The 14,444-nt window shown below is 34.5% G+C and overlaps 1 protein-coding gene across 2 annotated transcripts in view; it reads right to left on the reverse strand.

Moving 5' to 3' along the window:
* The window catches only part of BCKDHB (branched chain keto acid dehydrogenase E1 subunit beta), a 211,361-nt gene that overhangs the window by 123,173 nt on the left and 73,744 nt on the right, over nucleotides 1–14,444 (reverse strand). For both annotated transcript variants that reach the window (XM_012769130.2, XM_012769131.3), the window contains exons 7-8: nucleotides 12,800–12,897; nucleotides 10,534–10,644 (exon numbers count right to left, since the gene is read on the reverse strand). In XM_012769130.2, coding sequence (XP_012624584.2) covers nucleotides 10,534–10,644; nucleotides 12,800–12,897 — 209 coding nt within the window. The remainder of the gene's footprint in view (nucleotides 1–10,533; nucleotides 10,645–12,799; nucleotides 12,898–14,444) is intronic.

The following is a 14,444-nucleotide window of genomic DNA, read 5'->3' on the forward strand; positions in this document are numbered from 1 at the left end:
CCAAAGAACCAGCAATCCCTTCTACGGGCACATCTTCATCTTTTGCTACCTTATTTCTGTTTAGAAGGGAAAGGGGAGGGAAAGCAGGAGGAGGGTCTGCAGAGAAAAGTAAAAGGGATAGCGAGGGAGAGATCTTTTCTACATCATTTCCTGGTTTTGTTGAATTAAAAAAAAACCCATTTCCTCAATAAAAGTAGGAGATTGCTTTGGGCAAGGGGTTAAGGGGATTGCTTTGGGCAAGGGGAGGGCAGAGGTTACTGTGAGACAGTGTCTCATACCACAGCATTCTGAACAGAGAAAATCCCCTATCCGAAGCAGTACACTGCGGCTGTGACGGATATCAAAGTCAGCAGGTCAGTCTCAGTTTGAAAAGCTGCTACATACAATAGTAACTTTCATCTACGCAGAAAATGTAATATACATAAAAGCTCACTTCTTAGACATGACAGGTAGCTGAAGTTTAACACAGAGTCATTTTTACTTTGCCTAAATTGCGTAAATTTGCCCTATTCTAATGAGAATTCAAATGAATAATTTCTATATACCAAATGGACAACTGTTAAGAAATGGACAAATGGACAACTGTTAAGAAATATGAAGCTCAAGGTCAAAGTAAAACTTAAGACTTTTAAAAATATAGTTCAGTTTAGAATAAACTAGTGGATTTATTTATAGAGCAATGTCCTAAAGATTCTTTTGGGTAAGCACCAAGAATAAGAAAAAAGAACCCAATTCAAAACATTTTAATATCATAACAGTTTTCATAGCATATTATCATGCTATGAATATTATGCATATTATGAATATTAGCTTTCTCTTGCTAATATTCATAATAGCTTTTCAGAAGTATTTATTGAGCACCAGTCCTATACCCAGCATTGTTGCAGGTAGTGAGAATTCAGCAGTGAACCAACAGACAAAAATCTCAGCCCTCATATAACTTATCTTCTCATGTGGAGAAGAAAGATCGACAATATAAAAGCCAAAATCAGGCTGGTCCGAAGGTAGTGAGTTATCTCACGTGATTGTTCACAGTCAGTTACAGATTGAACTCCTTGTTCTACTACTTTCCCCCCTCCTCACTACTGCACTTGACTAGTCTTAAAAAAATAAAAAAAATAAAAAATAAAAAAAAATAAAAGCCAAAATCACATAATATGTTAGATCCTGCTAATCGCTATGGAGAAAAATAAAGAAAAGGTGAAAGGGAGTCTTGGTAGGAGGAATGGGATTCAGTGTTAAATAAGCTGGTCAAGGAAGGCCTTAATGAGAAAATGATATTTGAGTAGTGACCAAACAGGATGACAGAGCGAACCAAGGGGCTATCTGGGGAAAGAGCATTTTCTAAAAGCTGGATGGATGGTGGGTTGTGGACTGTGGTGAAATCAGGTAAATCCTTGTAGGCTTTGGTAAGGAATTTGACTTTTCCACGAAGTTTAATGGTGGAAAACCATTATGAGGCCTTTGAGACTAGAAAGAATATGTGACTCAGTTTGAAAGAATCAATTATGGCAAGGAAAGGTCAGAAGCAAGAGACAGTAGTTAGGAGGCCATGGCCAAAAACCAGGTGAGAAATTCTAGTGGTTTGAACCAGGATCAACGGTAACAGAAGTAGACGCAGTGGTCAGATTTTAGACATAATATGTAGGCGAAGCCAGCAGGATCTGCTTGGGAATGGGATCTGGGGAGGCAGGACAGCACAGAAAGCAAGCCAGGAAGACTGCCAGGTGTAAAGGCAAACCGTTATTTATTTCAATAATTAGCATAATTTAATCTTCTGTTAAAGTGTAAACATGTCAGAATTACAAGTATCAATTTTTTCTTCTTTGTCAACATGTGAAAATCACCTTGACCTTGTAAATGATCATGTTTCTTTTCTGTTCTACAGGATTTACCTAGTTGGTTCTAAGTAAAATGATGATGATTCTTGACATTCTGAGTTTCTTTTAAAGCCTTTCGTTTTCCTGCCAAAATCAAGTTCTTATTTTCTGTAGGCAGCTTCTCTGAATTTCTACTCATTTAAGACAAATCTTACTTTCAAGCTTGACAGCGCCTCAAGGGCTAGCTCCGCCTGGCCACTGCTTTACCAGTGTGCACTCACTTTTTAACTCATTTTGAATGTGGTTTGTATCTCGGCAGGAAAGTCCATTAAAGCCCATAACCCTAACCACCGTCCTTACTCCTGGGAAGGCTTGGGAGAGAACAGCTCTACTTACGAGCTCCTGTTTCACATCAGTGAGACAGCTGAACTGAGTTACAGGGAGAAACTGAACAAAGGGTATGGACAGAGCTGCAGGACAGAAAGGAAACTCCTCCTGGCTGAAGCACACCAAGGTTCTCTCTGATTTGATAAAAGTATCCACTACGGTATGAAGTAAAGCAAACTAAGAAAGGGAGGATAGTGCTTTTTTTTTTACTTTTTTATTTACTTTTTGTTGAAGTATAACATATAGACAAAAAAGACCACAAAGCAAGTGTTCTGCTCAATTTTTGAAGATAGAACTTATATAACCACCTAGCACTCTGGGAGGCCGGGGCGGGCGGATTGCTCGAGGTCAGAGTTCGAAACCAGCCTGAGCGAGACTCCGTCTCTACTAAAAATAGAAAGAAATTAATTGACCAACTAAAAATATATATACAAAAAATTAGCCAGGCATGGTGGTACATGCCTGTAGTCCCAGCTACTCAGGAGGCTGAGGCAGGAGGATTGCTGAGCCCAGAAGATTGAGGTTGCTGTGAGCTAGGCTGATGCCACGGCACTCACTCTAGCCTGGGCAACAAAGTGAGACCCTGTCTCAAAAAAAAAAAAAAAAAATTATATAACCAGCACTCAGAATAACTGTCTGTTACCAGCAGCCCATAGCCCTTTCCCACCCATTGACTACCCCCAGGTAATCACTGGCCTAACTTCTAACACCATTGATTAGTTTTACCTATTGTTTAATTTTATATAAATGAAATCATACAGTATGTACTTATTTGAGTCTGGCTTCTTTAAGTGGTATTTGTAAGATGAATACACATTGTTCCATTAAATTTTTAGTTCAGTAATTCTGATTGCCAAATAATATTCTATTTACTAATACCTCTGATTTTACTAATACTTCTGATACTTCCATTCACTGGTTGATGGGCATTTTAGGTAGTTTATAGTGTGAAGCTACCATTAATAGAAATAGCACCCCATGAACATGCTTATACTTAACTTGCATACATTTCTGTTGGAGATACGTGTGTATGTGTGTGTACATACATACATACATATGTATGTATATATCGGAGAAGAATTTCTGGGTTATAAGGTACAGGTAGATACTGCCAAAATAATTTTCCAAAATGGTTGTACCAATTTCCATTACCAATAATAGTATATGAGAGATGGGTTGCTCTACATTCTTGCCAACATTTAGTATTTGGGGTAATTTGGGGGTATTTTTCATTTTAGCCAGAATGGTGTGTCTTTAGTGGCATTACATTATGGCTTTAATTTGCATTTTCTGATTACTGAAGAAATTGAGCAACTTTTCATATTTATTGGCCACTTGAATATCTTCCTTTATTAAGTACCTTCTCAAAACTTTTGCCCATATTTCTATTAGAATGTCTGTATTTTTTTAAATTTTTCAAGTATTTTATATTTCTGGATATATGTTTCCCTGAATTTCTCCAAATCTGTAGGTTGTCTATTTACTCTCTTATTGGTACCCTTTTGATGAATAAATTTTCTTAATTGTAATGAAACACAATGTCATCAGCCTTTTTTTTAATGTTATAGTTTTACTAATGCACAAGATCATAAAGACACTCAGCTATGCTTTCTCCCAAGAGCTTTATTGTTTTTTCTTTCACAAATAGATCTTCAACTTATCTGGAATTGATGTTTGTGTGGTAAGAGTTAAGATAATTATTTTTCATGGTACTCAAAGGAATCAGAATCATTTATTGAAAAAAACTACCTTTTCCTCTCTGAATTGCAATGTTACCTTTGTTCTCAACCAGATAAACAGGTCTGTTTCTAGACTTTCTATTCTATTCCATTCTATTTGTCTATCTTTATACCAATATAATATTGTAATTACTATAGCCCTAGAACACATCTTGACAGTTGATAATTAAGTCCTCCAGTTTTGTTCTCCTTCAAGATTGCCTTGGCTATTCTTGCCCTTACAATCAATTAACATGGTATATACTTCAGTTTATTTGGGTCTTTCATTTCCCTGAATAATATTTTGTGATTCTCTATGTAAAGTTCTGACAATGTATCACTGAATTTTTTCCTAGGTATTCCTAATCTCAAGGAAAAAGCTGTCAAAATTTCACTAGAAATTATAATTTTTGCTACTGCCATTTTGTAGCTACTCTTTATCAGAGTAAGAATTCACTTCCATTTCTGTGTTGCTAAGAAATTTTAATCATGAATGGATATTGAACTTGAATGGATGCTTTTCCTGCTTTATCAGGTAGTCATTGAATTGTTTTTCCCATTTTCTGTTAATATGGGGAATTCCATCAACTGTTTTGTTACTGTTTGTGAACATTACCTATGTTACGTGTGTTCGTAAAAAAAATTTGTCTATAATTTTCCTTTCTTATGCTGTCCTGAACAGGTCTGATATGAAGATTATGCTAGCCTCATAAAAAGAATTTGGACGTTTTCCTTTTGGTTCCACTTTTTGTAAGGGTTTGCATAAGTACTGTATTTTAAAGAATTCACCAGTAAAGCTGTATGGGCCTAGGGTTTTCTTTGTATGTGGTTTAATAAAAATGTATTTAATTTTTTTTAATAGAAAATGACTATTTGGGTTTTCTAAGTCCTCCTGTATCAATTTTGAATGATTTATATTTTTCCAGAAATTTCATTTAACTCAAAACTTATTTGTAAAATTACTTATACTATCCTCATTATTTTATTACTGTCTATAGGCTCTAATGATTTCCCCTTCTTCATACCTAACATTTGTCATTTGGTTTTGCCCAACTTCTTTCATTAGTCTTGTTAAAGGTTTATCTACTTTATTAATCTCTCCAATATCTAAATTTGACTTTATTAAATTTCTCTATTATATAGTTTCAACTTCACTAATTTCTGCTCTTTATTACTTTATTTCTTCTGTTTTCTCTAGGTTTAATTTCCTTTCTGAAGATGGAAACTTAGACCATAAATTTTTTTATTCTTATTACTGTTTTCTAAATATGTCTATATATAACTATAAAGTTTTCTCTGAGCATGGCTTAAGCTAAATCCTAAAACTTTTCATATCTTAGATCTTCATTACTATTCAGGTGAGTATATTTTGTAATTTCTGTTATAATTTCTTTTACAACTCATGGTTACTTATAAGTAATTTGTAGAAAGTTGAGGCTTTTCCAATTGTCATATTTCTCCCTTGATTTCTAACTGTTGTCAGAGAATATACTCTAAATCAGCAGTCCCCAACCTTTTTGGCATCAGTGACCCATTTCACGGTGGACAATTTTTCACTGACGTTGGTCAAGGGGTTGCGTGCAGAGCTCAGGCAGTGATGCGTGGCTGGTTCCCAACAGGCCAAGGACCAGTACCCAGGGGTTAGGGACCGCAGCTCTAAATGATTCCAAGCTTTTGAAATGTTCCAAGGTTATATTTACAGCCCAGCATTTGGTCAATTTTGACAAATTCATGTTCAATTGAAAAGAATGATTTCTTACATCGTTTGGTATACAATATTAGGACAAGTTTATAGATTGTTTTCTTTAGTTCTTGTATACTTGCCAAAATTTTGTTTGCTTGATTAAAGGGTATCTTAAAGTCTCCCACTGTGGTTATGAATATGTTTATAACTCCTTTTACATTTGTATTTTGTTTTGCTTTTTGCTTTATGAATTTGAACCTATATTATTGAACATAAAATAGATTTAGGATGATGATATCTTCAGAGTAGATTGATCTCATTAGCATTATGAAATGTTCCTCTTTATTTCTAGTAATACTTCTTTGCATTAAAGCTTCATTTGAAATTAGTATAATTATACCATTTTCCACCCCTTCATTTTCCACCCCTTTATTTTCAACCTTTTGGTGTTCTTATATTTAAAGTATGGCTCTTTTAAGCTACATGTGGTGGTGGTGGTTGTTTTTTAATGAAATCTGAGAATCTTATGCTTTTACCAGCTTTAATTAATATATTTACATTTGATTTAACTACTTATATATTTGGGTTTATATCTATCATCTTACCATCTGTTTTCTATTGACCCACTCATTTGTTTGTACATATTCCTTTTCTTTCTTTTGGATTAACCAAATATTTTTGTTAATTTATAGTACTTTTCATTAACTTACTAGATATGCATCCTTTCACTATAATTTCAATTATTACACTGGAGATTATAACATGAATCCTTGATTACAATCTAATGAATATGTTATTATCACCATTAATCATACAACACCAGAATATTTTAACTCATATATATAAGTCCCCCCTGGTTTTTGTATTTTTATTGTCTTACATTTCAATTCCATGTATATAACTAAATTCCACAGAAAATGTATTACTGCTGTTTTGGACAATCAATACAGAGCTATATCTTATGCTCTCTTCACTTCCATATTTCCTTCTAGGATAATTTTCCTTCTGCCTAAGGGAACTCCTTTGCAGTACCTTCATTAGTAAAAGCCTGCTAGTGATAAGTTCCTCTGTTTGTCTAAACTATTTTTATTTTGTCTTAATTTTAAAAAGATGTTTTGACTAGGTATAGAATTCTAGGTTGGCACAGTCAGCAATTTGTCATTCCATTGTATACACAGGCATGCTTTTCTTTGAATATATTATTCTTAGAGGTTGGTAGTGCTTCAGTTATGTATAGATTGATATTCTGATACTTTCATGAGATACATATTTTTATATAGTATTTCTGACCAATTTTCTCTCTCTTCTTCTAGAATTCAAATTCTATCTAAGACAGATTTTTTGACCAGACTCTAAATGTGTTTTATGCTCTTTTCTGATTTAGTTTCTTATTATCTTCTTTCTGTGCTTCAATTTGGACATTTTCTATTAATTTTCTTTCTAGTTCATTAATACTATCATCTAATGAGTCCAATATGTTTGTAAACCCATCCATTGAGGTCTTATTTTCAGATATATATTTCTTGATGGCTTTCCGAAGTTTATTGATACATACAAACACATACATACACACACACACACACACACACACACACACACACACACACAACCCTCTAGGGTAATTCTCCACCCTCTTACATATTTTGTTCTTTTTTTATGCTTCCATGTTCCTAAACATAAAAATCATAAAGTTCTTGTCTGCGAAATCCAATATCTGGATCACACATTTCTGCTTTCTATTGTTTGCTTTCTCTCAGTTATTGACCAAATACTCCTGTCTCTTCATATACTTAGTAATTTTTTATTGAATGCTGGTTCATATCAGTTCCAAATAATGAGAGGATTCACTGCTTGCTCTGCTGATCAGATAGAGCAGAAAAGGTAAATTACATTAATTCAATCAGGCACTCAGAGCAATAGAGACTGTGCTGTGGGTTTGGGGTGACCTGGTCTATTCTGTTTTGCCTCTAAGACCTGACTCTTCCCAGCTTTCACCTGGGAGTATGATCATCTTTGTTGCTAAAGCATCAAGTGATAGCTTCACTTTTCAGATATTTTCTGCTGACCTCCCACCATACACAGCTTTAGAATTTGGCAAATATTTTGAGACAGAGAATATGTGTTTAAATCACCTCAAAATTTCAATTCTGTCTCTATAACTCCACAAAACGTGGGTTCTATACACCTGGGTTCTATACACCTGGATTCTCAGCTTCCAGCTAAGACCAAATTGGCAGGTGTCACCAAGTAAAAAGCAGCTGCAGATCATCAGCATCAATTTATCACTCATTGCAGGGCTTTGAACTCTCATAGCTGGGTCTGTGAAGCCATTCCACTCCCTACCCCACCCCCCCCCACACACACGTGCCCCAGCATAGGCTCTGTGTTTCTTAAGCACCTCAAAACTGAAGAATTTCTATTCTTTTAAAAAGCTTCCAGCTTAGCTCTTTAACATCAGGTTCAGAATTAAGTGGGAAAACTGGCTGTGGATTTTAGGTCCATTCAAGTCTCCAATTTTGTAACTCAACTGAAAAACATTCAAAAACCCTGCTGCTTTCTCTGTCCCTAAGCAACTTATTGTGTTTGTTTATAACTTCCAAACAATGCATCAAGCCTTAAGCAAAATGTGTGAATTCCTCAACGTAGAATGTGCTAATGTAGTGTTCAATAGATCATTTTTACCTATAATAGGCTTTTCTTGGTTGGACATTCCAAAAGATGCATATTAGTGTTGAGCTTAACATGTAATGAATAAAACTGAGGAATCTCATTTGTCATAAAACAAAAACAACCAATAAAATACAGCTAACTGAAAGAGATCATAAACATAAATTTTGATTACTATGAATTCATGAAGATGAAGGGGGAAAAAGCTTAACTCTAGGGAAAAAACACATCTGATTTTTAATATAAATATTTGGCTATAGGGCCCTCTTCTTTAAAATCATCTCTAAATCCCAGGGGGAAAAACATATCAAATATTTTCTCTTTTGATACATGAAAAGAAAGCAAGAGATGTACCATGATCAGCAATGAAGAGAATCACATATAGACACAAAGTAATCAAGAAATGAAACGCCAGCCTTCACTTTCACAATTACAGGGTCATCGACTAGAAAAATAACATGATGAAAGCATCCCAACATAAAACTAAGGTAATGACACTAACCAGAAACAGCTCTGACACATCACTTTCTCATTCAGTAGAAGTCACTAGTCTCCCTTTCATCTATCCCAGTAGGATAAAGCCCTAAGAAAACTGAAGCTACATCCCAGGATCAGACAAAGATACAACCAGTAGATTGATATACATATAAACAGAAGCAGTTTTCCCCTTCTTTCTTCCTCTGCCTCTCCTCTCTTTGCTTTCATGGTTGCCACCTGGGGATGTTATTATATTTGTGTTTTAGTTTAAGCTGTGCTACAAGTCCTTTTTGAATGTTTAAGGTATATAATTATATAAATAAAGTTCTAAAAGTATTGTCCTGACAGTAAATCAGCACACCCAATTCCACGCCATGACAAAACATCACATCCCCATGCAGAAGCACAAACTCCAGGATAAGAGAGGGATACATGTTGCAAGCGAGAAGCCAGCTCCAGGTTAACCATAATTTGGGACATTTGGCTATTGAAATAGAGCCCAATGCCTGACTTGATTTGAAAATGCCTGCAAAAAGCATTAAATTCATTTCATATAGTATTTCAATCTGAAATATTATTCTTAATTGTGGCAACTACAAATATAAGGGCTTAGGATATTGTTGCAACCATTTGTAACTATGTCAAGTGTTCAAATGGCATCAAGTGAATCTTAATAAACTTCACTATAACAAATCCTAACTCTTCTACTAAATTATAAAACAATCTTCACCTAAAAACACTCTGTTACACTTTTTTTTTTGCTCTTTATTTTTTTTATTTTAGCGTATTATGGGGGTACAAGTGTTAAGGTTACTTATATTGCCCATGCCTCCCACCCCCTCAAGTAAGAGCACTTTTATAGCAGTATTGTCTGTGGATTACATTTATGTAACTAACCTAAGAAACAGCCTGTAAAAGCTATAAGAATGCCAAAGTTATAAAAAAAAATAATAATAAATATAAAATGGCCTAGGTCTTAGGACTTACTTGCTATAGCAGTAAAGCAAAAAAAAAAAAAAAAAAAAATACATGTCATTATTACCTAGACTTTGGTGGATAAGACCATCACAATAAAAGAGCTTAATCTTCCTTATGTACCAGTATGAATATAGATGCTCTTTAAATTATCTAGACATTAATATGAAATATACCGGTTACAGATAAGTAAATGAATTAAACTATGTTCTTAAGAGGGAAATGACTATGTGAATCCTATCAACAGTAAGAATAAGATCAATCGAATCAGGTCAAAGTTCAAGGGGCTACTTAGAAACTGTAAATCAGAGTAGCCAGAATCCTACAATTTAACACTCAATTGTGATCCACAGTATTAAGGCTATATAAAGAGTTATTTTTTTAAAAAATACTCCATTCCCATCACCTTTGGAGAGAATATAAATGAGAATTCAGCCAAACCATTTACCTGACTAAATTAAACCAAGCCTACTGAACCCTAACCAATAACAACTTAAAAACACAGGTGCCTTCAACATCCCTGATAAGCTCCATTTCTCAAACAACACAACCAAGCTGACTGCATGAAGGACATAGTTTTGTAATATTTTAAGCAGAGGAAACTACAGAAAAAAAAAGTAACTCTAAAGTAATTTGTTTCTTTGAGTATTAAGCTGATTATATAGCACTCATTCCTTTTGTGCTGCAAATGTGAAAGTTTTACATCAGTTAAAAATGCTCACAAGTTCAAAACAATTCTTTGCAAATATCCAAAACAACTGGTCCAAGGTTTTGAGGAAATGTTCTATCAATATTACATTCATACCTTACAAACTGTATCTACATCCCAAGGTATTATGGTCCTCAGATCAATGACTTCACAAGACACTCCAAGCTTTTCTTTTGCCATGGAAGCCACCTCCCGGATCACATGAACCTGAAATGAGGAGAAAAATACGCAGAGAATGACTACAAAGATTCCAGCCTGAAAAACCTAGTTGAATTCTGACATCACTAATAGAGATAGTGTTTAAAGTTAGAGGAATTGATCCGCATGGAGATCATAAATTTGTTTTAGATGTGTTGAACCCCATATTCTGCCAAAATAATCGACTACAGATATTTAGAAAACAGCTGGAAAGAGGTTCTAAGACACAGGGAGAAAAAGTGCTAGAGATATTGATCAGAAAGATAGCATACAGAGGTAAATAAAGTAACAGTAGAGAGAGCGTCTAGGGGAAACATGCAGAGAAACAAGCAAAGGGCAAAAGTCATGGAATCCAGTAGATCACCAACATTTAAGTGGAAAACAGAGGAAGACAAGCTCACTTTAAAAAAAAATAACAGTTAAAGAGATAGAAAGAAAACCAGGAAAGAGCATATCCCAGAAGTTCAAGAAGAAAAGACTTCACAGAGATAGTAGCCAATATCACATACCATAGCATTATGGGATAAGGACTGCATGTAACAATTAGAAGATTAGTGATATTAACAAAAACAGTTTTAATAAATTAATGGGAACAGAACTTATAGATATAATAAAATAAGGAAATTAAGGAATTAAATGTAGACAGTAGAAAACAGTTGTTTAAATTCAGCGATAAAAGAAAGGAGGGAGATGTAATGTTATTAGGGAGAAAGATATTCTTTAGATAGTAAAGAGATACATACTTTTTTAATAAAAGCAATATATTTAATAGAATAGAAAAACTGAAAATGCAAGAGAGAGAGGGACTAACTAATGAATCAGTCCTGGAGAAGGTAAAATGGCATATAGTCTCAACTGGAGAGAGAGCTACCAAAACCAGATCCCACTTCTTCAAAGACAAAGAGAAGAGGGAAGGAAAAGATGAGTAGCAGAAGTGGTAGGTGTGAAGGAACAGCAAGTTATGGGAGTTAGTATCTACTACACTGTAACTACCCCATTACAAAGAGTAACAAGGTCACATGCTAAGGGTGACAGAGATGTGCATTTAAAAGTGGAATGAAGGAGAGCCAAAAAGGTTCACTACAGCCACCATGGGCACTGTCGATGGGATGTGACCCATCACGCAACACTGTTAACCCACTGCAGGAAGGAACCGTCAGGAGTGTAGCTCTCCAAGCAAAAAAATCAAGTGGAGAAGAGAATAAGAGCTTGTGAGATTGCAAACGATCGTTTGTTATCTTCTTTGCACTATGCTGTCCTAAATTTTCTGAAATAAGCGAGTATTTACTTTATACATAAAAAGAAAAACAAGTTCCATTTCTTTAAAAGGAAAGATAAAAGTGTAAGAGATAGAAGTCTATAGCTAGAGAAAAAGGGTCCTGAAGTTTAAAGTTTAGAGATAGAGCATGTGACAAGACCTGGGGAAAGCCAAAGTGCATCAGTAGAGAGGGTCACTGGAAAAGAGAAAGGTACCAAATTCTGAAGCTGGACCACAGGATGGGTCCACATGGCCAGCAAGTAATCATGACAGAAGGTAGGAAATGGGATGAAAAAGAAAACTGTAAGTCAAGTGCAGCAAAACTAATGAGGATATATAATATGTGCTTCAAAAGACAAGTATTTTCAATGAATGTATTTCCGTAATATGTTTATGTTTTATAACATTTTTAATGACTTCACCATATGCTTATATATTTTAATATGACTGAATGGGTACCTTACCTTCAATCGGAAATCAGTTCCACACACTTCTAGTTATGAGTAAAGTTCTAAGGACCTAATATACAGCATGGTGACTGTAGCTAACAATATCATATTGTTTACTTGAAATTTGCTAAGAGAATAGATCTTAAGGGTCCTCACCATGCACATGAATATGCGCACACACATAAAATGATAACTGTGTCATGATGGATGTGTTAGATTGTGGTGATCATTTGATTACACATATATCAAATCATGTTGTATGCTTTGCATATATAATTTTTGTTGTTTGTCAATTACACCCCAAAGAAGTTGGAAAGAAAAAAGATGAGCATCAGTAGCACCAAGCAGACTTAATTTGAGATATAAAGAAACATCATTTTCAAGTCTTCATGTATCAGGATTATAAACGAGAGTTTCCAAGATGACATGGGCTTTAATAGTTGGAATCGCTACTGACCTGGGTGCCCCAGGCAACCAGAGTAACATCACTCCCTTCCTGTAGGACTTCGGCCTGGGACAGGGGGATGTTGTACGGTTCTATTGGAACCTGTTCCACTAAATATATAACAGAAAAAAAAATAAGAGATTAATTATTTTTTCTTATGTGACATTTGTGCATAACAGAATGTAAGGACCTCATTGTGGCAAAGCTTTATTTTAGTTCTTTTTCCCCAATTTCTGTAAGTTATTTAAAACAGACATGGCATTTATCATATGGCTCTATGACATTACTACACATATGAACAAGTTTATCATCAGCTATCCTGGAACAGAAAAAAAAGACATCTGATAAAACTAGAGAAATCTCAATAACTGTGGGCTTTCATCAATAAGACTATATCAATATTGGTTTATTAATTGTAACAATTATACCACACTAATATAAGATGTTAATAATAAGGCAAAATGGGTGTGTGATATATAGGAACTCTCTGCACTATCTTTGCACTTTTTCTGTAAATCTAAAACCTCAAAAGTTCTTTTAAAAAGTTTTAAAAATTATTAATGCATGTGCTAAAACTTTATTGGACTGAATTAAGTTCTCAGACCATTTTTCTATCAAGAAGTAAATGTATAGTGGTTTGAAAAACAAGACCAAGTTTTAAGTATATTTTATTTTTGCACCTCGCATCTATGAACACTTCATCAACCACAGCAGCTGACAACACCTTAATTTTCCAAGCTGAATACTGTAGATCCCAAAAAGATAATCACTTCTACCACAGACTCCAGAGATATGTGAGCTATTTATTATCCTTTAATAAATCCTTTCTGTTTATACAGGTGATTTCATCCGAAAATAAAGAACTGTGACTGATTCAGTATCTTTTCAGATATTTACAACATGCATGTGTACGTATACATAGATCCATCTTTCTTCTTCTTTTCACAAATAGAATCACATTCTATACATTCTTTGGAACCCTTCTACAATCTACAATTTTTTTCACTTAGCAACATATCTTGACCTTATTTCCATGTCCAAAGTTTTTTAAATCATATATACAAGTAAAAACCACTAAATTTAATGGTGCTGTTTTAAGTGATATAGTAGGGAATTTTATTTCTTATTTTTTATGTATTTCCCATCCAATGACATTTCTATAACCAGTGCCAGAGAGAGCTGAATATTCTTTAAATGATTAATATGTTTAAATAAAAAAGAAAAAGAAAATGTTAAAAACCTATAAAACTACTTTTGTAGGTAAATCTCAAAGCAGAAGATAATTAAGCTCACAAACCTCAGACATAAAGCAGTGTTAAAAAACTTACAGGCATTAAATCATTTTTTTAAGTTTTTGTGTATCATGCAAGCTATGTTAAGCCAGATACTCCCACTGTCTGAACCAGGGGTAGGCAAACTATAGTCTGCAAGTCAACTGTTTTTAAACATCATCTCACTGGATCACAGCAATACCACTGATTGACATATTTTCTATGTCTATTTTCACCCTACAACAGCAGAGCTGAGTAGTTGCAACAGAGCCAGTACAGCCTGCAAACGTGAAATATTTATTATTTGTTCCTTTATAGAAAAAGATTGCCAACCCCAATTATAAACAATGTTTTCAGAGGTTAATTCCAACCCATTCATTGATAGC

This window comes from Microcebus murinus, chromosome 5 (assembly GCF_040939455.1).
Source record: "Microcebus murinus isolate Inina chromosome 5, M.murinus_Inina_mat1.0, whole genome shotgun sequence".
In the NCBI taxonomy this organism is placed as follows: domain Eukaryota; kingdom Metazoa; phylum Chordata; class Mammalia; order Primates; family Cheirogaleidae; genus Microcebus; species Microcebus murinus.